General features: G+C 36.0%; 1 protein-coding gene across 4 annotated transcripts in view; it reads left to right on the top strand.

Annotated features, from left to right (window-relative positions):
• The window catches only part of LOC123261658 (neural proliferation differentiation and control protein 1-like), a 228,987-nt gene that overhangs the window by 183,168 nt on the left and 20,448 nt on the right, over window positions 1-25,371 (top strand). Inside the window, exons 2-6 of one of the 4 annotated variants that reach the window (XR_006508723.1) lie at window positions 5,474-5,540; window positions 5,613-5,774; window positions 5,847-5,943; window positions 21,910-22,175; window positions 22,256-22,616. Coding sequence is in view for 2 of the 4 variants with exons in the window: in XM_044723361.1 (XP_044579296.1) it covers window positions 5,474-5,540; window positions 5,613-5,774; window positions 5,847-5,943 (326 nt within the window). In the remaining 2 variants the exon portion in view is untranslated. Of the gene's footprint in view, window positions 1-3,708; window positions 3,711-5,473; window positions 5,542-5,612; window positions 5,775-5,846; window positions 5,944-21,909; window positions 22,176-22,255; window positions 22,617-25,371 lie in introns of those variants that run through there. The other 3 variants (XM_044723362.1, XM_044723361.1, XR_006508722.1) reach the window with 3 other exon arrangements.

Genomic DNA, 25,371 nt, shown 5'->3' with positions numbered 1-25,371 from the left:
AGCTGGACCCTGACGTGAGTACACACACTGTCCACACAGTGCACGCTGTCCCCCAAACTTCACGCTACTCTAAGAGAACTACCCCGAAGCCAGAGGAGTATACCATGAAATCGAGATAGTCTCTTTACTCACACACAACCACACTATATTCCTTAATTTCCAATAATAATACCGCTTGATTCCAATTTATAAATAATTTTCCAAAATATTATTTTCCGAATTAATATTTCTAAATTTCCTAATGATCATTTTCCTAATTATAATTTACAAATTCCTGTTATCTAAATTACTGCCGTATCTTCAATTACTACAACAATAATTATCCGAAGTACAATTCCGAATTATTGAGGATTAAATCCATTTATTATGTCCGAGAATTACTAAATAAATTTTAATCTTTATTTCAGTAAAAATTGAATAAATTCCGATAATTGAGCAAACTTAAATTTTTCCTAAATTATTTTTATTTAATCCAAATTATTTATTTAATCTGAGCCATTTTATTCAATCCATTTATCAGCGGTAAATTTTACTGAATTTTATTTTCATTGTAAATGTGAAATTATGACAAAAGAGTATTCTATTATATTTTATTTTATTTGTCTTAAAATTTTATTTTATTTTAACCGAACTAAGACTTTAGTCTTGACCTTGAGTGTCCTCTACTCAGCGTTCTCGCGCGGGACAAGATGGCTGACGCTCTCGCTCGGTCTTGCGTCTCTGTCGCAAGTTTTTGGTGTAATTTTTTTTTTGACGAATTTTTACAATTTTTATTTCTACCTTTTATTACTAAATAATTTAGATTAACAAATTTTATTGATTTTAATGATTATTTCCGGACTCTAGATTTATTTAAATTATGACAAATATTAAATAATGCGCCAAATAATTTATTAAAATAATTTTATTGTGAAATAAATTTTTGACTTAAATAATTTTAATTTAGCGGTTTACTCAATTCTATTTCTACTGGCTTAAGTCAAATTATTGTGCAAAGATTCTCAATAATTAAATTTTACACATGACATAAGAATCTGGAATTAATAACCCGAATTAAATTTCTGGTACAACTAATTCAGACAAGCCTATGTGTAAAATAAGTAGTGACAAAGACAAATTTATTTTTCTTAACAAATTAATCAATAACCCGAAATAAGTCCTAGTATTATTGATTAATTGATTTATAATTATTCTAATTTTAAGAAAATTTAATTTCAATTCTTATGACTAGCGATTGTGACCGAACGCGAAATGGCGGTTACCTTCAGCCGACATGTTGCCTGGCTGACGCCGCAGACCCGAAGAATAAAATCAGACATGATATTTGTACCTGGAATTTCCTTAATAATACCCTGTGCACTCCCTCGAAGAGTTGCAACTCCTTTTTGTCGGTGGTGGTGCAAATTTTTCCTCGGTAGGTTACTCTGCTTGGCGGCGAAACTTTGGTCACCGTCACTCGTCCTCCGGATATTTTATAAAGCTTGTAACCGCAAATCGGCATTAAAAATTATCACAATTTAGAATTAATTTACGTAAGCTGACATTGGGCCTAGCAAGCAATAAATTAATTGAGTTTTATTGCTTCGTTCCACTTTAAAACGAGCAAAATAGAAATAATTACCTGTGCTATGCTGTTTGATAAATTTACGTGGTGTCCAGTGAGACTGTTCGGTCACAATGAATCTTTGGGATATTGTCGTTGTAGTTCTTTCTTCACTCTGCCTTCCCCACTCTCTCTCTCAGCGCGGGCGCTTCCCCCTCGGGGACTTACTTACTACTTATAGCTAGAGGCGCGAGTATTTCGGAGCACAGCACCCTGGGATCCGTCGATAAACTAACTGGCATCGGCCAGGAACCTCGTATTGATAATATAGGGACCGTAACACTCCGTTACAGAACAATAGCGTAGACATTTTGGAAGATCATTTATAAAAATGGAAAAAAGCAAGGGACCCAGAACGCTGCCTTGAGGTACGCCAGACTTAATACTAATCCAATTAGATCTTTTTTCATTAATGACCACCGACTGGGCCCGACCAAATAGGTAGGAATGAAACCTCTCTACTGCTTTTAATGAAAACCCCAATCTAATCAACTTTGATAACAACAAAAAGTGATCATCCGAATCAAATGCTTCCATACAATCCAAAAAGACCGCAATTGTAACCTCACCCTGATCTATTCCTAACCGTATGTCATCAGTGGTCGACTGAATCGGCTAACCTCAAAACAGCAGACTGAGTTCCCATACCCTCTTTAAGACCTGTTTGTCTGTGATCCAGCAAATCATGAATCTGCAAATATTTTATAGCCTGATTGTAAATAATTCTCTGTAATGCTTTCGACAATGTGCATAACAACGATATTGGACGGTAGTCTGATGGTTACGATGGGTAACGAACTTTCGGCAAACTATATTTAGATTAATAAACTGAAATAGATCTTATTAATATTAATCTAAATTCTAGTTTTGTCTTAAGGGAGTATTCTACTGTAGAGGCTAGAATTTCGCCCGGTTTTAGAAGCGCTGTACGAAGGAAACAAAAAATATTTTTATAATCAATTTTTTTATCATTTGCTTATTGATGTTTTATTACTACATACAAAAATTATTAAAAAAAAAAAATTAAAATTGACAAAGTTATGAGCAGTCAAAGTGGGGGGTCAAAAAAAAAGAGGGTGTCCTGGCGTGCATTATTACAACCCTCCTGGTGATCTGAAACATAAAAAACAGACGGATTCTTAATTATTATAGAGTAGGTCCCCCCCTTTCCCCTATCCGTTCTTTCCCAACTCCCTTAAAATTTGCTTTAATATGACTCTTTACCGTAAGATGGACGGTGGCGTTGTTTGCTCGGTGGGTCTTATATACGTGACTGAATATAGTAGTCAGTACTTGTCTCGGATAGCTTAACTGGTAGAGCCCTTGGCGCGTAACCGAGAGATCTGGGTTCGATTCCCAGTCTGGGCTGTCTGATTATTTTTTCAATTACGGAAAAATTCCCACTGAGTAGGTCCCCCCTTTCCCCTATCCGTTCTTTCCCAACTCCCTTAAAAAAAAAAAAAAATTTGCTTTAATATGGCTATAATAAGCCATATTAAAGCAAATTTTAAGGGAGTTGGGAAAGAACGGATAGGGGAAAGGGGGGGTCCTACTCAGTGGGAATTTTTCCGTAATTGAAAAAATAATCAGACAGCCCAGACTGGGAATCGAACCCAGATCTCTCGGTTACGCGCCAAGGGCTCTACCAGTTAAGCTATCCGAGACAAGTACTGACTACTTTATTCAGTCACGTATATAAGGGGGGACCCTTGGATAAGTTAAAAAAAATTTTTTTTTTAAATGGCGGCAGTTTGAAAAAAAAAAAATTTTTTTTTTTCATATTTTTTTAACAATTCCGAATTTCTTAAAAATACTAAATGAGAAGTTATAGTTTTGGACAGGGTTCACGAGATGAAGCGACGTATAGAGAACATTCTCTTCAAATTTGAAGTAAATCAGTTCATTAGAACTCGAGATATCCTTAACGCCAGCTCGAAAAAAGTAGTTCCGAGAAAAACGCGTTCAAAGATTTGAGACAATTTTTCGACAATTTTACTTGTAGAATGGTACAGAATACTTACATATTTTTAATCGGCGATTCCTGCTCCATATAAGAATCCTTCCTCTACTTCAAAATGCTCATTCTCAGATGTTCTCTTGTGAAGACGTGCAGTTCTACCCTCCTTTGACGTCTCTCAAGTCCGGAGTTCCGAGCGCTCGACACGCGCTTCGTCTCGTCTCGCTGCAAAAGCATTAGCTTCTGAGCTAATCGTGATTCCCATAACATCTAAGATTTTTAATATAGGTATAAAACCTTCATTGAAAATACTAACTGCGAAGAAAGTGACAATTTCAATTGTCTTTGGTCCAGCGTGAATGTGCTTCGGAGCAAAAGTCCAAATTAACGAATTCAAAGATTTGTTATTATTTTGGGTTTCAGAACCCAAACATCGTTCCAATAAAGAATCAGCTGATAAAATTTCATAAATTGGTTTTATTACTTCTAAAACTTTGTCATTTAGAGGAGGATTTTTGTGGTCAAATTCGTCAATAGTGCCGTCTTCTATTGCCTTCTGATACTTGAACCAACTAGATGAACAATTCATGTGCTGAGGATTTTCGTTAGTTGAAATTTCATGAAAGTAGGTTGCCCACACATCTCTCTTCATGTCTTCAACAGAATCTGGATTTCGACGAATTGCCAAACCATAATATAAAGACAATTCATTGATAAGCTTATCAGTGAGTTTACCAGCGCCTTTGCCACCAATACCTTTATTATCTTTTTTTGCTTTACGTAACCGTGAACCCATGCGTTTTTGAACATGCCCAACACACTCCTTTTTTTCTACTACCGGGTTATCATTGTAGGGGTTAATATCAAGAATGCCCTTGAAAGTTTTTGAGTCACCATCTCCGATATATCGGATATATTTGGCATTATGCTTGGTTTCCGACCTCCCAAACATTTCAACAACCGCGTTAACTTCCATTTTTCCGGCGCTTCCTTTATGATTTATAGTGCAGACTTCTTCATGCTCTTTATACCAATCTAGATAAGCTTCGATGTCATCATTTTTTTTGTGTTTCCATACATTACACCCTTGACAAAAACTTGATTTGACTATCGTATCAACAATTTTTTTACTGTACTTGCCGTAATATCTAAATATTTTTAGATATTAATATCTAGATATTTTACTGTAATATCTAAACTTTGAAAATATGAAAAAAAAATTTCGATTTTTTCAAAATTCTACAGTAGAATACTTCCTTAATCTAATGATTGTGAATGAGCGCAAAATGACGGTGTCTTTCAGCTGACTGAACAGCCTAGCTGATCCCGCGTATTACGGGGAATTACGAAGATTTAATTTCTGTACGTTTCTCGGTGATTACTCGGAGATATATCACTCCTCATCTCGGGCACTGATGAATATCTCGTCTGCGGAAAAATTTTGATCACCGTCTCGCCTAGTTTCTCACGGCAACGGATTACTCACGTTCTTGTTAATGATTGTTTTATCTGTAACCACAAATCGGCATCAGCTTCGTTTTAAACTAGTCAACAAAATAGAAATGCTAATAAATTCGATTCTAACATTGGTGGACTTGGCTTAAAATGACCTCCCTATCCTGTGGAAGGTTCTTAATTTCAGCCATTTAACGTGGAGAGAGTAGAATCTATGCTAATATTCGAACAAAATTATCAAAGACTTGAAAAGACCTGAGAAGACAATTTTATTCTTATCAGTTGCATTATGTGTGTCGGACAGAATTTATAAATAGCCGAGCCACCAACGGGGTTCGAAATGACACCTGACCTATGTTGTAACGGTTGAAGTACAGCACCATAGTCTGTTGAGTCATTAGTAATAACTCATTACACTGTCTAAAGCAGAAAAATTATTTTAAATTCTTTGCTTTTAGGTATTGTTTCTGGCTGTAGTGCAGCAATCATGTTTGCAGTAGTTTTCATGAGTCTTACATGGTTACGGTAAGTTGATATAATTATTATAATGTCTTTAAGAATTTGCAAAAGTGTAAGATACTCGATTATTGATTGAAGGCTTCAACAAGGAGCAAAAGCAGCAGAAAATATCGATTATCCAGCTTATGGAGTGACAGGTCCAAATAAAGAACTTTTACCATCTGAAGATCAACGATTGGCACAGTCTGCCCAAATGTATCACTTTCAACATCAAAAGCAGCAGATCATTGCTTCAGAAAAGTAAATAAATCTTAAGAGTTTTAAAACTATAATGTAATGAAAATGCTTATAATATTTTTCTAATTATTCAAGAAACGTTCGAGATCCAAGTTCAGTTTCTGAAATTGGCAGCGATGAAGATAATGATGAAGGAGATTATACAGTTTACGAATGTCCTGGTTTAGCGCCTGTGAGTATAATAATTTCTTATAAAAACGAGAACGTTCAATTGGTCTTGTGAATGTTTGCTTGTCGTGAAATTTTCTTTAGATATCATTTAAAAGTTTAGAAATGCAATCTTTATCTACACATAAGCGTAAGAGACTGTACGAGAAAAAATTAGTTGAGAATTCAGCTTTAAGAAAATATTAAAAAAGAATCTGAAAAACGGTTGACCCTAAAGGCTATCCCTGCAACTTTCCACTAATTCCATATCTAAGCGCTTAAAATTGCACTTATGACATTTTTGAGCTCTTCGAGCTCAAAAGTATAATTTTGATGTTATTTCGAGCTCTCTGAGCTCTTCGAGCTCAAAAGTCTGATAGAAGTTTAAGAAAACAGTATTTTTTGAATTTTCAAACTGCAATAATTTCTGAATGAACTGATTTTCACGTGGTTGGCAGTATTCCACACAGTTTTTTCAATTCTATAATATACTTTTAAACACAAAATGATCATACCCATAATCTTAGAGAAATTTGAAAAATTCACTTTTTCTGAATTTTTTCGACAACGATAACACGAACCAGTCAACCGATTTTCACGTTCTTGGTGGCGATCGATGTGGTTTTTCGGGCTCTAATAATTATTCCATTTCATCAAAAACGATCCAAAGGAAAATGTCGAAGTTATGTGAAAAAAATACTTTTTTCGAAATTTTTTCGTTTTCGATAAATCCTGAACGAAGAATATGTGATGAGGCTTTCGCCTACCTCTGAAGAGGCCGATTCTCGGGCTCAAAAGAGCTATACTTACACGTTTATTTGTCCTACTTCCACCATATCGAAAACACAGCCAAGATTGCGGACAAGGAAAAACCTCTGCTCTCTTGTATTCATACAGTCATTGAGCAGCAACAAGAGTTGCGTATAATTGTAAGTATGTGCAACTCTCATCGACTCCTCTGGCAATTCATTCTCTGTGGGCACATCGAGATGTACCCACAGACAATGAACAGTATCCAGCGGGGACCACGGGGAGGCGGAGTCGATAGAAGACCATGTTGTTTGTGTAGTGTGTTGTATGTAAAATATGATTCTACGTGTAAGTGTTTGCGAATGTGGGGTGCCCGGGCACTTGTGAAGTTTGTGGTCATTTTCCCTATCTTATTCTACAGCAGACATCCAAAGCTCTATACTGTCCACACAATTGTGTGGAGCATATCGCTTGTGCCTAGGCGCTCCGACTCTACCTAGGTGGATGTATGTTGAGTCTCGTCTCTAGTCGCGTTTTCTTTAGCTAGTTGGGTTTGGAGTTCCCACCCCATATGTCCTTGAGCACCTCGCGTTGAGGTTCGTACTCATGGCATTCGAGCATTAAGTGCTCCACGTTGTCGACCCTTTCTCCTACCCCATTTTCCCTACATTCGTCGCTTAATTTACTATCCGTATGTTCGTACTTAAATTGGTATTCTCTAAAGCAGCCGTGACTGGTTAGGATCTGGGTCAGCCAGAAGTTAGGGCTAATCCATTTGCTTGTTAGACACTTTGCAACGTCTGGGAAGAAGACTTTAGTTCCGTGGCCGTTCTCTGTTGTGTCCCATTGTTCTTGCCACCGACTTATGGTTTCAGTTCTTAGGGTTGCAAGGCGATCCTCCGCATCTGGTTGCACGGTGACGTTTCCAAGGGTAGCCTGTTTGCCGATACGGAGGTTGTACCACACGCACCGTTCGTCTATTACGAGCTGAATGGGCACTGCGACCGCGACTACGCATACCCCGTCAAGTGATACTATCCTGTAGGCAGTAGTTATTGTTATTAGCGCCTGACGCTGTAGCACCCGAAGGTGTTTCCAGTTTTCCAGATCACAACGATCACTCCAAGCCACCGGATAAGTGACGATAGGCATAAAGAAACCCTTGTATATGGTGGACATTGCCGGGTATCGCAATCCCTATTCCGCTCGCGCAATACGTCGCATGCGCCCGAATACCCTACTTAGTTTGGCGCGCCTTGTTTTAATATGACTTTTCACTTTAAGACCCTCGTCGAAGTGTACCCCTAAGTATCTAACGCTAGTCTTGAATTTAATTTTTGAGTCTCCTCTCATTATTTTTGGCGGTTTGTCTTTGTACGTGGGCTTTTTCTTTCGTCCTTTTGCTTTATAGGGGTACGGGCTCTCTTTGTCCTTACGTGGACCGTGAGGTTCAAATACGTTCTTGAGGAAGATGGCTTCAGTCTTCGACTTCGACAGTTCGAGCTTTGTGGAACAGCACCATTCCAGTATCATATCTACTACTACTTGACCTTTACGCTCTATTTCCTTTCTTGAAGAGCCCTCTACTAAGACGAGCAAATCGTCAGCAAATGCAACAAATTTATTCCCGTGTTCTGTCAGTTCGAGTTTCTTGAGAAGATCGTCGAACATGATGTTCCAAAACAATGGTCCTAGCACTGATCCTTGCGGACACCCTCGCGTCGGCGTTTTCGATTCACTACCAAAACCCCATGACAGCGCGACCGATCTGTCCTCAAAGTAATTCCGAATTACCGCGTAAATGTTGCTAAGGCAGCCTCTGGCTTTGAGGCCCTAGAGTACTAACGGCAACCATACGTTGTCAAAAGCGCCAGAGATATCGAAGAGAAGTCCGACCACCAGTCTCTTCTCTGAAGAGTCTAATAATCGGCGCATCTTCACAATTGCATCTTCCATCGACTTTTTGGCTGTGAAGTCAAACTGTTGACTCGAAATGTTCCCCTCCGCCAAGACTGTGGCAGTAAGTCGCTCTTTGATGAGCTTCTCGAACACCTTACCTAAACCCGAAAGGAGGCAAATTGGCCGATAAGATTTAGAGTCATTCACGTTTTTGTCGGTGCTGTTAACTAACATTATAATTGCCCCCTTCTTCCACTCTTTTGGGAATGCTGCTAACGCCAAGCAAGTATTATATAACTCTAAGAACTGGTCGCGAAAGATAACCCCTGCGCGTTCAACTACCTCGTTTTCTATCAAATCCGGCCCCGGGGCCTTCTTATTTTTCAGTGTTTTTAAGACCTTATCCAGTTCGTGCGGGGTAAACGGTTCGAAGTCCGCAGTGTCTGGTAGTAAAATTGTGTTGGCTCTAATCTTTTCCTGATCGGAAATTTCGTTCTCCTGGTCGTCATCTACAATGTGCGTCTCGAGAAAGCACCTGGCTGTTTCCTTAAAGTTTTCTGTGGATGCTCTGTTACGATTTAATGTGCACATTGTACTTTTGACTCTAACTTTTTCTGCGCAGGTTCTGTAAACAGGACCCCACTTTTCTTGATTACCTTTCTTCGTAACGAAGTTCCACCAGCTGCTTTCCCTCGTCCGCTTTATGTCTGTCGAGTATTGTTTACGTAGTGTTCTGTATTTGACGCTAAGGGTATTTTTAACTAATTCGTTCCTTTCCCATTGGCATACCCGTCTGGCTTTGTTCACCAGCTTCTTCGTGCGTGTTAGTTTTCTGGTCCACCATGGGTATGATTTTACATGGGTTTTCCTACGTGGGATCGCGGCTTCGCAAGCTTCTAAAATTGATTTGCCAAGTGCAGAGACATACCTTTCCACGTCCTCAACCGATTCCACTCCAAGGCCCTCAAGATTTGTGCATGCGCACGAGAAAAGGGTTTTGTCAAACTTTTCCCAATTAGCCAACGTTAAGTTAAACCTCTTGGGATCCGCCTGTACGCCATCCTTCTCCCCCGATTTAGCCCCTAGAGTGATCTCGATCGGGTAGTGGTCATTATTCTGCACCCAACTCCTCTCAATGGAAAAGGAAGAGCGCAAACGTTAATGGTGCGAATGTCCAACAGACCTATTGTGTTAAAGGTCTTCCACGAACAAGACGAACACAACTACAGAATTCTTAGAATTCGCAGGGGTGGTACCTCTACACCAGTCTAAAGTATGTCACCTGAGGAACACACTACCATCAAGTCCATCCCTTAGCAGTATTATAAAAAGGCAAGCATCGGACTGCCACAGTCAGTGCGTCGGGAACTTTTAAGCTACGAGGAAGCTCTCAGCGAGTGTAGTACAATACACAGTAAAAATTCAATTTCGGGAACTCTTTTGTCTTAAATAAAATTCCAATCAACCAAATTTCAATTTCTAATCAACATCTACTTATTTCCACCGAAATCAAACATCGATTTAGAAAATCAAAATTAAAAACAACAGTGTTGACATCGAATTAAACTCCATCACTCACCAACCCGAACATTAAAGTTGACAATCAACTTAGTGTTTCGTGCACTCAACTTCGGAGGACCCTCCAGTTTCAACATCTCCATCCTCTAGACGAATCAACGCCAAATTCGCTGCGACATCACCTTCAACAACGAAGACGACCTAAAATCCAATTTGACGCAATTGTTCACTGACCAATTCTAATCGTAACAACCCAGTTGTTCTGTATCAACATCCTGAGTGTACCAGTTATAAATAAAACACCTATTTCATATTACTTAAATCTTAAGTAAACTATTAATTTCTTTCTTTAATATTTCACTTTCTCCTCCTTTCCTTTTTCCAACCGGTTCTGATGGTCATCCCTTTAGCGTTAATTAGTCAATAAGTTTCTAAATCAAAGAGATCTGTCAATAAGTGTGACTGTCACTCCCAGGGTAAAGGCATTTAGTTATCTGACCGCAAAAACAAGCAGTCGATTACGTTTGTGTCGTCCCAGGACGTAACAGTCTCGCTGGTCGCCGCTCACTTGCACTCAGCTCCCAGTCCATCGTCCCTCTCCCCACTACCTAAAATGCCCGAAGATCAAGACGCGCCAGTGCTGCGTCGATCCATTACCGATACCTGGTGAATTATTAATGCAGGGTATATTTTACCCTGCTACAGTATTTAGGATTTGTTAAGCAAATGGCCGCATATGGCCTGGACCTGATTTTGGCAGCAACTTGTATGCCGCAACCGAACCCAGGTAATTTGAAACTATTATTACTATTTGCTGCGTATGGCTCTTGTAGAAGAAGAACATCAATACGTGTTTCCTCCCACAACTAACTCGCCTCCAGAGTGCCAGCTCTGTCGTTTTGCAAATTCGCCTGCAAAACTCGAAAACCTTCGACCCCCATTCCCCGGGTCGCGTGCGGAGACTTTTGATTTGACCTAACGCCTGGCGCGAGCCCATCTAAGTTTGCCGAGTTCGCGGACCCTCTGAGGGTCTTTTTAGTCGTCCCTAGGCATCTTTGCCGGTCGATGCTTCGCGAGCAAGATTCGGAAACCCCCCTTCTACTTGCATTTACCTCTTCTAAATTCAATCGCGTGAGCTTAACTAAACAGGATCGCGTAGCTAGAGGCATTAGCTGTTTTATTTGTATTGCTTCCGCGGGCTTACACGAACGCGATCGCGATCCCGAATTCGCGTGCCGGCGATGAACGGGAACGTCAGGTAGCAGATCGTTCGGAGAAACGTGGGTGGCTATTCTGGCGCTCCGTCGAACGGTCGGAAGAGTTGGTTGAGAAAAAGTATACATGAGGAACCCACGAGTATGGCGGAAATAAAAGACACAGAGTGTAATAGAGCCGCTTACCCTACCCAGACACGTTAGTGACAGGATTTGCAACCCTCCTGCCACACAAGCCCTCACCACGTTAGTCAAGCTTGGCTTTTAGGTCTTTTAGCTGAAAAGAAAGAAAACCTCACATGTCACCTCGGGTAGTTACACAGACACAGGAATTGCGCGACGATCATGGCAGCTGCTGCCACCTAGGAGTAACTAGGGAGGGTCGACTTTACACGAACGGGACGTATGTCCACTATGGTGTTCGTGGTCGCATTTACCGAGATTGCGATATGCCACATAGGAACCATTCAAGCAAGCAAGCGCAGCAGATTATCCACTGGTGCAAAACTATCGACCCGTGACACGCAGAGCACGTAGTAAATGAAGTAGGACTGTCACCCAAGTCTGGGGCCCTTACAGGTTGTTACCATCCGGAGCCAGGAATTTTGAAAGAATTCCGAAAAAACACTTTTTTCGGTTTTCTTTCGACAACGATAACTCACGAACGAATCAACCGATTTTGACCGGGCTTGCGGTGATCGACGTGGCTTTTTGACCTTAAGAACATGTAGGATAGAGAATATTCAAATTTTGGACAGAATACTGAGACGCTTTTTGACCAAGTAATTTTTGAATAAAAAATCATTAAACTTGGCAGGAGTATGTTAATAATAGTCCTTCGTAAATTGATTCTTTTATTTTTAAATTTAATCATTGAAAAAAAATAACTGCCTTATCTCCGGGCCCATCTTATATTCAAGTAAATAAACTTTACTATAAAGAAATTACTCATAAAGTTACAACCAATATAATCTTTGAAATTGATCAAAATTCAAGATGGCGGCAGATACGCAGCCTACTTCTAAATGTGATGAGACTTTCAAGTGTCATTCCAAGATTAAAATTCCGAAAATTCTAATTTGTATTATTTGTGAAAGTGTTTACCATGAAGCTGATTTTAATAGATTTAAAAAAGGTTTCTACGTAGGTAAGCGTTTGGTTGTATGTCCGGACCATAGTGTTGAAAACATAACCTCTGCTGACCACGCTATTCTCGACGAGAACTCAAGGAGAATTATTGCTCAAATAAAACAACATGAGAAAGAATACCTCAAAACGTGTTTGAGCAGTAGTGTAATGTTAGATTCGTCTAATCCACAAGAGCAACTAAATAAAGCTGTCAGGAATATTGATGATGAAATCCTAGTCAATGCTAAAATTGAAATAGAATTACTACGTGATTTAAGCAAGGAATTATAGTCGAAAAATGGCAAAGACTCACTTACTAGTCTCAAACTATGACTACGAGGGCTTCGGATCACAGCGCTCTGTGATCCGTCGATAACTTAATGAGTGCGGGTAAAAGGGCTTTTAACGGGTAACGATCACTCCGTTACAACATATTTATTTGATTAATGATTTACAGTATTACTGAGGTAGTGATATAAGTTTTAGTTACGATAAGGTTTCATTTATTTAATTTGAAGATACGCGAAAAAGCTCTTGTAAGCATATGTAGTTTCGTTAATCTCCGTTACCGCATCGCCAGCGTAAGGATTTTTATTAGTCTAGTCGAGAAGTGAGTTTTCTGAGAATAATCGTTAGCCGCCTCTTAAAAATATGGCGATTGGTGCATTGGATTCAGAATTTTATTCTGAGTAAGAGGTATTTTTTTAATTTTTCAGCCATTAAAAATTTCATTTGTTATAAACGAAAAATGAAAAGAAAAAAAGGTAGTCTCCATTTTGTAGCTATAACTTCAAAAATATTAAAGATATTTCAAATTTGAAAAAAGATCCTAAAAGAGGAAAAAATTTTAGTAAAATAAGTATCGACTCGTAGTTGTAGCTCTATTATTTATAATTTTAATTTAACGGTGAAACTTGGGCTCCGCGCGACCGTTTCGCTGCCTAGACGTCGCCGCCAAGAAAAGTATGCAACACAAAATAATTTTTTTATAACACTCAATATCAATTTAAAAATCTGAATAAATTATGGTGTCATCTAGACACGAAGGAATATAGCCCCGCCAAAAAAAATTTTTAGCTTGATTTTTGTTTAAGTTATTCAATTGTTAATTAACTAATTTTTCGTAGACTTGAGTTTTGACAAAATCTCTTATAAAAGTTTAAAAAATGTGTCTATAAATTTTTTTTCTCTTAGGAGCTCTTGTTATATAAATAATGAACAAGACCGCGTAGTTAAAGTTTATAAAAGTTTTTTCATTTGTTTATAATGATTTTTCAAAGGTAAAAAAAATTGAAATATCCGGCTAATGTTATAAAAAAAATTTTTTTTCCAAAATTTTTAATTTTGGTTGTTTTTGTATTGATATATTGCGTCTAATAGTTTGGCTAAAAAATTTTTAACATTAATTGTTTAAAAATTTGTTATAGACAAATTGTATATTTTTGAAAAATTTTTTTTTGTCATTTTATTGTCATAGTAAAATAATGATTTTTAAAAAAAAATTTTTTTCTTAAAAAAATTTTTTAATTGTTTATAATTGTTTTTTCCATTTAACCATCATTTAAATTATTTATTAAGAAATAATTTTTTTTTTATATCATTATTTACAATTCTCAATATAATTGTGAAAAAATTTTTTTTTTTATTTAAATTTTCATTGTTTATTTTATAAACAATTTGTTATAAGCAAATTTTCATTTTCCTTATATTTTTTTTCCGTAGCTTTAAAAAATTATAAATACAGCCATATGCATAAAAAGTTGTAAAAAAAATTTTTCTCTATTCTTTATTAAATTTCAAAATAATTAACCCCATCAAAGTTGAAGCGGTCAACTAAATCATTAACTTATAAATTGTTATAACTTCTAAACTATTAATGATACGGTCTTTGACATTCAAGACGATCTTTCAGACAATTTATTGATTTATATAATAAATTTTTATACGCTCGATATCTATTATGGTTCAATTTTTAAAAGCATTTGTTTATAAAAAAATGCATTACTTCAATTTTTAAATAGTTATATCTTTTAAGTATTGAAGTTACGGCTTTTATGATTCGAGACAATTTAATAGAGTAATTATTGGACTACTTAAAAATGATTTTTTTATATTTTTAATTCCATTTGTTTATCCGTTTTTCTTTATTAATTCTTATTATTACATGGTTAAGGGTACATTTTCTGGATTTTATGGTCCTTATTTTCTTATCTAACGACAATAATTTATGTTTTCTTGCTATTTTGTTTTAATTTTGGAATTTTCAATTTATTACTTAACAATTGTCAAAGCAAAAACTGAAAATTTTTGCCAGTAGTGCAGCCTGAAAGGCATTTACGGAATTGAATGAACTTTTTACAATTGTTTAATCAGATTTACGTAGAAAAGAATGAAAATACTTACTTGTGTTTGTCGTTTATGTTAATAATTCTATATTTTATTGTTTAAATTTTGAAAAATATGCATAGAACAGGATATATTTCCACGCACTTTTAAGTAATCGTAATTTTAAAACTAAAAACTAAAAATTTTGAGTTTTTGCTGTGACAATTGTTAAGTAATAAATTGGAAATTCCAAAATTAAAAGAAAACAGCAAGAAAAACATAAATTATTGGCGTTAGATAAGAAAATGACAATAAAATCCAGAAAATGTACCCTTAACCGTGTATTAATGAGAATAAATTAAAAAAAACTGATAAACAAATGGAATTAAAAATATAAAAAAATTATAATATAAAATAAAATATAAAATAATTACTCTATTAAATTGTCTTGAATCATAAAAGCCGTAACTTCAATAGTTTAAAAGATATAACTATTAAAAAATTGAAGTAATGCATTTTTTTATAAACAAATGTTTATAAAAATTGAACCATAATAGATATCGAGCGTATGAAAAATTTATTAAATAAATCAATAAGTTGTCTGAAAGATCGTCTTGAATGTCAAAGACCGTATCATTAATAGTTTAGAAGTTATAACAATTTATAAGTTAATGAAATAGTTGACCGCTTCAACTTTGATGGGGCAAATTATTTTAAAATTTAATAAAAAATAGAGAAAAATTTTTTTTACAACTTTCATGCATATGGCTGTATTTGTCATTTTTTAAAGCTATGAAAAAAAAATATAATGAAAATGAAAATTTGTTCATAACAAATTGTTTATAAAATAAACAATGAAAATTGAAATAAAAAAAAAATTTTTTTTCACAATTATGTTGAGAATTGTAAATAATGATTTAAAAAAAAAATTATTTCCTAATAAATAATTTAAATGGTGGTTAAATGGAAAAAACAATTATAAACAATTAAAAAATTTTTTTAAGAAAAAAATTTTTTTTTAAAAATCATTATTTTACTATGACAATAAAATGAGAAAAAAAAATTTTTCAAAAATATTCAATATGTCTATTTGTTTATAACAAATTTTTAACAATTAATGTTAAAAATTTTTTAGCCAAACTACTAGACGCAATATATCAATACAAAAACAACCAAAACTAAAAATTTTGGAAAAAAAATTTTTTTTTATAACATTAGCCGGATATTTCAATTTTTGATAACTTTGAAAAATCATTATAAACAAATGAAAAAACTTATAAACTTTTACTACGTTGTCTTGTTCATTATTTATATAACAAGAGCTCCTAAGAGAAAAAAAATTTATAGACACATTTTTTAAACTTTTATAAGAGATTTTATCAAAACTCAAGTCTACGAAAAATTAGTTAATTAAAAATTGAATAACTTAAACAAAAATCAAGCTAAAAATTTTTTTTTGGCGGGGCTATATTCCTTTAATTGTCTAGATGACACTATAATTTATTCAGATTTTTAAATTGATATTGAGTGTTATAAAAAAATTATTTTGTGTTGCATACTTTTCTTGGCGGCGACGTCTAGGCAGCGAAATGGTCGCGCAGAACACAATTTTCACCGTTAAGTTAAAATTATAAATAATAGAGCTACAACTCCGGGAGTCAAGACTTATGTAACTAAAATTTTTTCCTCTTTTAGGATCTTTTTTCAAATTTAAAATATCTTTAATATTTTCGAAGTTATAGCTACAAATTGGAGACTATCTTTTTTTATTTTCGTTTATTGTTTATAACAAATGAAATTTGTAATGGCTAAAAAATTAAAAAATATTTCTTACTTAGAATGAAATTTTGAATCCAATGCACCAATCGCCATATTTTTAAGAGGCGGCTAACGATTATTCGCAGAAAACTCACTTCTCAACTAGACTATATAGCTAAATTGACCATACGATGGATCGCTGTCGAGCGCCAGAACTTATGGAGCTTGCGCATTCGGGTCCTCGATATGCCGATGGTTCGATATGTTTTTGTCAATATACAATCAATGCATCGTACTTATGTTAGCTGCGTTCTTTCAATCGTTAAAAGATATTTTTTCGTTTTTCAAAAACATTTTATAATTTTCAACGGATGAGTGGGTTTGAAATAAGTTGCTTGAGTGGAATTTGGAAAAATTGGAAGATATTTTTGAAGGTATGTTATTTGAATTATTTATTTTTCTTGCTTGTATATATGTATATAGTTGCATGCAGTTAACCTCTTATGACGATAAAATGACAATTGTCCGATTTGTTATCTGATATTTTTTATTATTATTTTTTTAACTTCCCGCTAGGAAAATTGAAAATTTTCAAAAATCAGAAAGTTATTGTTTTCACTCCGTTTTTCGAAAATCGAGTTTTCATCTGATCTCGACGTTTTGAGGTCCTAGGAAGTTTTCCTGACTATTTCCGCGGTGATGACACCCTGTCTGTATGTATGTATGTATGTGTGTGCGTGTGTGTGTGTGTGTGTGTGTGTGTGTGTGTTTTTCCCTCTTAGGGGGAATCCCTTTACGGATTCCAGGCATAGTTGTTTGGCCTGGATATGTGGCGACTCGACGCAGTGTCATACTAAAACTCGACCCTAACGCCCCTACCCACTAAACCCTAAACCCCTTTTCTTCTTTCCTCTAATTCCTCATGGAAACCGCCGTCAGGCATTACTTCGTGAGGGGAGGATCCAGCTACCGCTATTCCTTCTGGTGGCTAAGGTGTTATTTTTCCTTCCTTCTAGTTTCTGTCATTTGCTCTTTTTCTTTCAATGGAACGCAGCTCTGTAAGCACTTCTGTGGCAAAAGTGCTTGTAGCGTTCCAAGCAGTTTGATTCGACAACATTGCATCTACTATTGTCTCTGGTTGGATTCTCCAGTTCAGGATCCTCTCTAACTCCTCACGCTGAGGATCGAAACGTGGACACACAAAGAAAACGTGCCTTGCGGCCTCAATAACCCCTGGACAAGACGGGCACTCCGGAGAATCGTCGTGCTTAAAGCGGTGCAGATACTCTCGAAAGCACCCATGTCCTGACAACATCTGCGTTAGGTAAAAGTTGACTTCACCATGGTTTCGGCTCAGCCAAACGTCGATCTTTGGTATGAGGCGGTGTGTCCATCTTCCTTTTGCTGCGGCGTCCCACTCAAGTTGCCATCGCGAGATGCTGTGCTGCCGTTCTTCTGTTTTTAGTTCTTCAGCGCTCAGTGTAGTTGACCTCTTTCGATGGTAAAGGGCCCGTCTTTCTTTAGCTAAGACTCTAAGCGGCAGAGTTCCAGAAATTACGCACACTGCTTCCTCTGATATTGTTCGGAAGGCGCTGGCTACTCTTAGCGCGCTCAGTCGGTAAACCGGACATGCTTTCCTCCATGATTCTTGGGTCTCAAGTGCGTCGGACCAAATGGATATGCCATACGTGAGGACCGATGTAACTACTGATGATAGCAATAACCTCCTTGTCTGCTTCGGGCCACCGATGTTGGGCATCAATCGTACTAGGTTAGCCACTACTGCTGATGCTTTGGCGGTCACGTGTTCAACTTGTTGTTTGAAGTTAAGTCGGGAATCGAGCATCACTCCCAGATATCGAATGAATGGTTGGGATGTGATTTCTTGGTCTCCGACGTTTAAATTGATCGTTTCCACCACTTTTCTGCTAGTGATAAGTACAGCCTCGGTCTTCTGTTTAGCCAGTTGTAGGTTTACTGTGTCCATCCACTGGTTAATTCGCTCAAAGGTGATCGTGAACATATGATTTATCTCATCAATATGCTTGGCGACGATTACTACGGCTACGTCGTCCGCGTACGCTACCAGTTTGACATTTCTTGGTAGTTTCAGTCTCAGCAATCCGTTGTACATGATATTCCAGAGAAGTGGACCGAGAACAGAACCCTGCGGGACGCCTCCAGTAACATCATACTCCTTTGGACCATTCTTCGTGTCATATCTAAGGACTCTATTCGTGAAGTAGCTAGCGACTATCCTTCGTAGATATCCTGGTACGTTCATCTCTTGAAGAGCTTGCATGATGCGATCCCAGTTGGCGGAGTTGAAGGCATTTTTGATGTCTAGGGTTGCCACCAGACAATATTTCTTCGTTCCACCCTTCCATCTGGTACCGGCGATTGCGTCTTTGGCTATACCGACAACCAGGTTGATTGCGTCCAGGGTTGATCGTCCTTTTCGAAATCCGTACTGATTGTCTGCTAATAGTGGATCGACAACTGCTTCTATCCTTTGGTGGATTATACGTTCGAGTATCTTACCGGCTGTATCCAACATGCAGAGTGGACGATAAGATGACGGTTCTTCCGGTGGCTTTTTTCCTTTAGGAAGTAGTACCAGCCGTTGTTGTTTCCACTTCCGAGGAAAAATCCCTTCCTTCAAGCAGATGTTGTAGACATCGAGGAATAACGCTGGCGCTACTTTAATAGATGTTTTCAAGGCAATATTAGGGATTCCGTCCAATCCCGGCGCTTTATTATTCCCGACGCGGTTACAAGCTTCCATCAGTTCTTCTTTCGTCACAGGTGGGATATCATTCAGTTCGTCTTGTGTCAACAGGTAGTTGAAAACGCGCTGTCGTGGAAACAGTGCAGTCACGATCTTCTGTAGGAGTTGAGGACACGTAGGAGACGGCATTGGCTGGTATTTCAAGTTTGCCATGACTACCTTGTAAGGTCTGCCCCACAAGTCTTTGTCCACCTCGTTGATTAGCTCTTTCCAGCAGTTCTTCTTGCTATCCTTGATGGCTTTGTTTAAGTCTCGACGAGCTTTCTTGTATTCTGCGACTAGTTCCGCTGAGTCATGCCGCCGATAATCACGCTGAGATATTCTTCTTTTCTTGAAACACTCTTTCCGTAGGAAGCTGATGTGGTCGTTCCACCAGTGCACCGAAGGTCTTTGGTTCATGCCCCGTTTACGGGGCTGTGTGTGTGTGTGTGTGTGTGTGTGTGTGTGTGTGTGTGTGTGTGTATGTAAATCTCTCATAACTTTTGAACGGATCATCTGATTCGATCGAAATAAACGGCGTTCTTAAGAATTCTTTTGCCCTTAGAATTCTAATACTAATTTACAGAATTTGAGTCGATCACTTTTGAGAAATCTCAAAAATAAAATTTCCGAAAATTCGTTTTTTTGAAATATCTTTTAAACGGCTAAACTGATCAATTTCAAAAACTATTCAGCTCTTAACCTCAAAAAACCACGTTGATTGCCACCAGTCCGGTCAAAATCGGTTGATTTGTTCGTAAGATAAAAATGGAGAAAAATGTTTTTTTCAGAATTTCTATGAAATTTTCAGTCTGACCAGTTTACGCTTAAAGATTTTTCAAAGAACTCAAAAAACTGCGTTGAATGCCGTCAACCGCGAGAAAATCGGTTAATTCATTCAAAAGTTATTGCGGTTTAAAAATTTAAAAAATAGTGTTTTATAAAACTTCCATTAGCCTTTTGAGCTCGAAGAGCTCAAAAACACAGAACAGCAATTCATTGGAGCTTGGAGAGCTCAAAATTACACAAAAATTATATTTTTGAGCTCGAAGAGCTTAAAAAATAAGTGAATTGTTGAGCACTTAGGTATGGAGGTAGCGGGAAGTTGCAGGGATGGCCTTTAGGGTCAACCGTTTTCCTAATTGTTTTTTTATTTTCAACATTATGAAAAAAGTAAATTATTGTATTTATTGAAAGTTTCTGGTATACATATACTCTAATTGAACATTGATCATTAATAATCGGAGTTAAAATTTTATCATTGTGTTTTTTAAGAAATGAAGTTGATGAGAAGTCATTTAAATGTTTAGGGCAAGAAAATATAAAAAAATTAATTCTCAAACTTGGTCCGCAATCAAACTTTCTAAAAAACTGGTAATCAGAGTTTGAAATTGACAAAAAAATTCAAGATACACAAGTAAATTCAAAAATTATTTTTTTTTTAATTTATTTACAGTTTAATAAATAGTAACACGGCTCTATTTGAATTCATTTTTGATTAATTAAATATTTTGATTTATTATTTCATGAATAAGATAAGTAGTATTAATATTATTTAATCAATTTTAAAATAAACTTAATTGATACTGAATATAACTGCATAAACATAACTGTAAGATTGCTACTTCGAAAAAGAGTAAAATGTATTGAAAGAAATTAAAGCCTTGTTATTCAAGCTTTGAATTGAAACAAATTGAAGCTTTGAAACATATTAAAGCTTTGTTATTGAAGCCTTATATTTTTTATTATTTTTAAAAAATTATGAAGTATCTTATTTTTAACGAGTGTTTTTTCATGCCGTCTAGGTCAAATAACTAGTAGATGTTGTTCAAGTCAAGAGATGGATACTTCCATCTTCCCTTATTGGTTGAGAGATATCCTCTCTGTACATAAGTTCGATGGAAATCCATCAAACTTGAATGCTAGTAAAGCTGTAAGCTTGTAGTATCCATTCGAGTACTAAAGATGTTAATTAATTGAAAGAAATGAAAGAAATTATTTTGAATGACAGTGAAGACAGACATTCGAAAAAATAAATGGGGTTGGTTGCCAAGCCAGGAATCGAACCTGGATCTCCCTGATAACATGTCAGGAGCTCTACCAGTTAATTCGGTCATGAAAACACCTTTAGTAACTTATTTTTAACTTTCTTTCTGTTTGATAAATTATTGTAACTCCTACTTTTTCTTGTCCTGAAGCTAATATTCCATTGAATCCTAAAGCCCTCGTTTCTGCATCAGGTATTTTTATTTAAAAAAACAAAACCATTTTTTTTTTTTAATTTATGCTACACTATGTACTGTGGATAAAGTTAAATTAATTAAAAATTTAAATATTAATTTCATAGATAATCGTTTCCAAGTGCTAGAAAATGAAGATCATAATGAATGCAATCCTATTATTATAGACATGTATCCTTATGATGAAGAAATTTCAATTAATACATGTGAACCAATTACTGATATCCTCGAAACTCTAAAATCATCAGTTCAAGGTTTAGCAGTACTTAATTATTATAAGAACCATCGGACACTTAATGTTAATACTTCGTAGTTCTGCTATTATTTTCAATTTTAAATTTTAAATACTAATTAAATATTGTTAATAAAGTACTTTTAAAAATTATTTACAGGATAACTCCAGAAAGACTACACGAGTTGGCATTACTAATACCAGGAGTGTTTGTATTAGAATTATGCGATACGTATTACGTACCTTATAGTCGAGAAAAAAGCAAAAAAACATCAGCTCGTGGCAAATTCCATACTCGCTACAATCATTGGAGGGACATTCTAATTAAAAGTGGATCAACACCAAATTGTAGAGCACTCAAACGAAAAATAATCGATGAATCTGCTCCGGTTCGTTTGTAACGATGTCTGGATATTTTTAAAATTGGTTACTATTAATTATCACACTTCTTATTAGTTCATTTACTTACAATCTAACATAAAAATTTTTCTCTCAATTTTTTTTAGATTGTGCACCTCAAGATTATAAGGATCAACTAAATTATTTGAAAACTCGTATAGATCCATGGGAAACAATCGAAAATTATTGGAAATAAACTTCGAGCAAACGCATTCAAGACCTTGTAAGTGATAATAAAATTACCAGTAGTGATTACTTAACGACTTTCCCAGCTCTCAGGAATAAACACGATGGCTTGAAACTAATTGACATTGATTTTAAAAATCAATATCCTAATCAAGCAACATGTTTGATTGATAATTATAAAAACTTAGAGAAAAAGTTATATACTTATTGTGATAAGAAAAAAAAATGCGGAAATTGAAACCCAATTAAATCTGTTTAAAGAGAATATTGATCAAAGAGAAGGTACTTATTTTGACTTATGACGATTTTATCTTTATATCCAATACAAATATTTACTTTTTTCATTGTAGATATCCGGAGGGGAATAATATTTCGATGGCTACCCTTACTTTTGCCGTTGAAACGGAAAGTTTCCCTTGGTCGCCCCTATTATCTCTTAAGGGCGCCACTGGATTTTTGGACTCAGTATCCAGAAACTGGATCAGAACATGGAGTAATAGGTCAGGGTCGTGAGAGATTGCTGAAAGGAACCAAAACTTAAACACAGAAATTCGTTTAACAAAATTATTTATTTATCCAATCCTTTTTACAATTCAAATAATGGCCAAAATAACAATATATAAAATTTCATGAAACAAATTTACACTCACACCCCACTCTCATACGGTATATTTCGCGCTGTCCAGCTAGACCTTCACGTGGCTGTAGTACCCGATGCCTACTGGACTCTCACGTTACTCTATCTACTTCGCGCCGTCCCCTGGACCCTAACGCTACTCTAGCTTAGTTCACACGGTCTCACTGACCCTCATGCCACTGAGCTGGACCCTGACGTGACTACGCACGCTGTCCACACAGTGTACGCTATCCCCCAAACTTCACGCTACTCTAAGAGAACTACCCCGAAGCCAGAGGAGTATACCATGAAACCGAGATAGTCTCTTTACTCACACACAACCACACTATATTCCTTAATTTATAATAATAATACCGCTTGATTCCAATTTATAAATAATTTTCCAAAATATTATTTTCCGAATTAATATTTCTAGATTTGCTATATCATTTTCCTAATTATAAATTACAAATTTCTATTATCTAAATTACTGCCGTATTTTCAATTACTACAACAATAATTATCCAAATTATCGAGGATTAAATCCATTTATTATGTCCGAGAATTTACTAAATAAATTTTAATCTTCATTTTAGTAAAAATTAAATAAATTCCGATAATTGAGTAAACTTAAATTCTTCCTAAATTATTTGTATTTAATCCAAATTATTTTATTTAATTCTGAGCCATTTTATTTAATCCCTTTATCGGCGGTAATTTTTACTAAATTTTATTTTCATCGCAAATGTGAAATTATGACCAAAGATTATTCTATTATATTTTATTTTATGTCTCTTGAAACTTATTTTACTTGAGTTTATTTTATTTTAAATGAACTAAGACTTTTGTTTCGACTTTGAGTGTCCTCTACTCAGCGTTCTCGCGCGGAACAAGATGGCTGACGCTCTCGCTCGGTCTTGCGTCTCTGTCGCAAGTTTTTGGTGTAATTTATTCTTTGACGCATTTTTACAAGTTTTATTTTCTACTTCGATTAAATAATTTGAATTAACAATTATATTGATTTTAATGATTATTTCCTGACTCTAGATTTATTTAAATTATGACAAATATTAAATAATGCGCCAAATAATTTATTAAAATAATTTTAGTTTGGAATAAATTTTTGTCTCAAATAATTCTAATTTAGCGGTTTACTCAATTCTACTCTGCTGGCTTAAGCCAAATTATTGTCCAACGATTCTCAATAATTAAATTTTACACATGACATAAGAATCTGGAATTAATAACCCGAATTAAATTCCTGGTATTACTAATTCAGACAGGCCTATGTGTAAAATAAGTAGTGACAAAGATAAATTATTTTTCTTAACAAATTAACCTAATTTTGGATGCCTGTGTAAAAAATATTCTGTGCTAACGGATGCCCGTATTATCGAAATTCTGTGTAAGTGGATGCCTGGGTAAAAGATATCCTTAGTTTTAGAAATCTGGGTAAACGCAATCTGGGTAAAAGGATTATGTTCAATACTAGATCTGGGCAGTAGGATTATGGGTTTTTGATGTCTACCCTACACGATGTGCAGTTCTTAAACGGAATCATGAAGGTGATCCTGTATCAAAACCCAAAAATGCAACTACACTTTTATTTCCATTAAAAGGGGAAATACGTGTACAGGCTTGAAAAAATTCAATTTTTTTCTTATATAAATCGCTTGTAAAACTATTCAAAAATATCGATTTAAAATTTTAAGCCAAAATTCTTATTCGTTTAAAAGTTATAAGCGATTTAGTAATTACTTTAATACTATTTTACATTAACTTTTTCTGTCACTCAACTTCCCGCTAAGAGAATTGAAAATTTTCAAAAATCGGGAAGTTATTGTTTTTACCCCGTTGTGCAAAAATCGAGTTTTCATCTCTCTGGTTGGATTTTCCTCTTCAGGATATTCTCCAGCTCATCTCGCTGTGGATAAAAACGTGGGCACTCAAAGAAGACGTGCTCTGCATCTTCATTGACTCCTGGGCAGGACGGGCACTCTGGGGAATTATCATGCTTAAAGCAGTGAAGATACGCCCGGAAACAGCCGTGTCCTGATAACATCTGCGTAAGATAATAGTTGACCTCACCGTGACTCCGGTTTAGCCAAACGTTGATCTTTGATATGAGACGATGCGTCCACCTACCCTTCACTGTGGCATCCCACTGTAGTTGCCATCGACTTATGCTCTTCTGCCGTTCTTCTGTTCTAAATTTCTCAACGCTTAGTGTGGTTGACTTCTTTCGTTGATAAAGGATCCGTCTTCCCTAAGCTAAGACTCTGAGAGGCAAAGTTCCGGAAATGACACACACTGCTTCCATAGATATTGTGCGGGAGGCGCTCGCTACTCTTAAGGCACTCAGACGGTAGACTGGTCTAGCCTTTCTCCATGATTCTTGCTTCTCTAGTGCGTCCGCCCAGA

This window comes from Cotesia glomerata, linkage group LG3, assembly GCF_020080835.1.
Source record: "Cotesia glomerata isolate CgM1 linkage group LG3, MPM_Cglom_v2.3, whole genome shotgun sequence".
NCBI lineage: Eukaryota > Metazoa > Arthropoda > Insecta > Hymenoptera > Braconidae > Cotesia > Cotesia glomerata.
The sequence above is the reverse complement of the archived record's forward strand: the minus strand, read 5'-3'. Positions and strand labels throughout refer to the sequence as shown.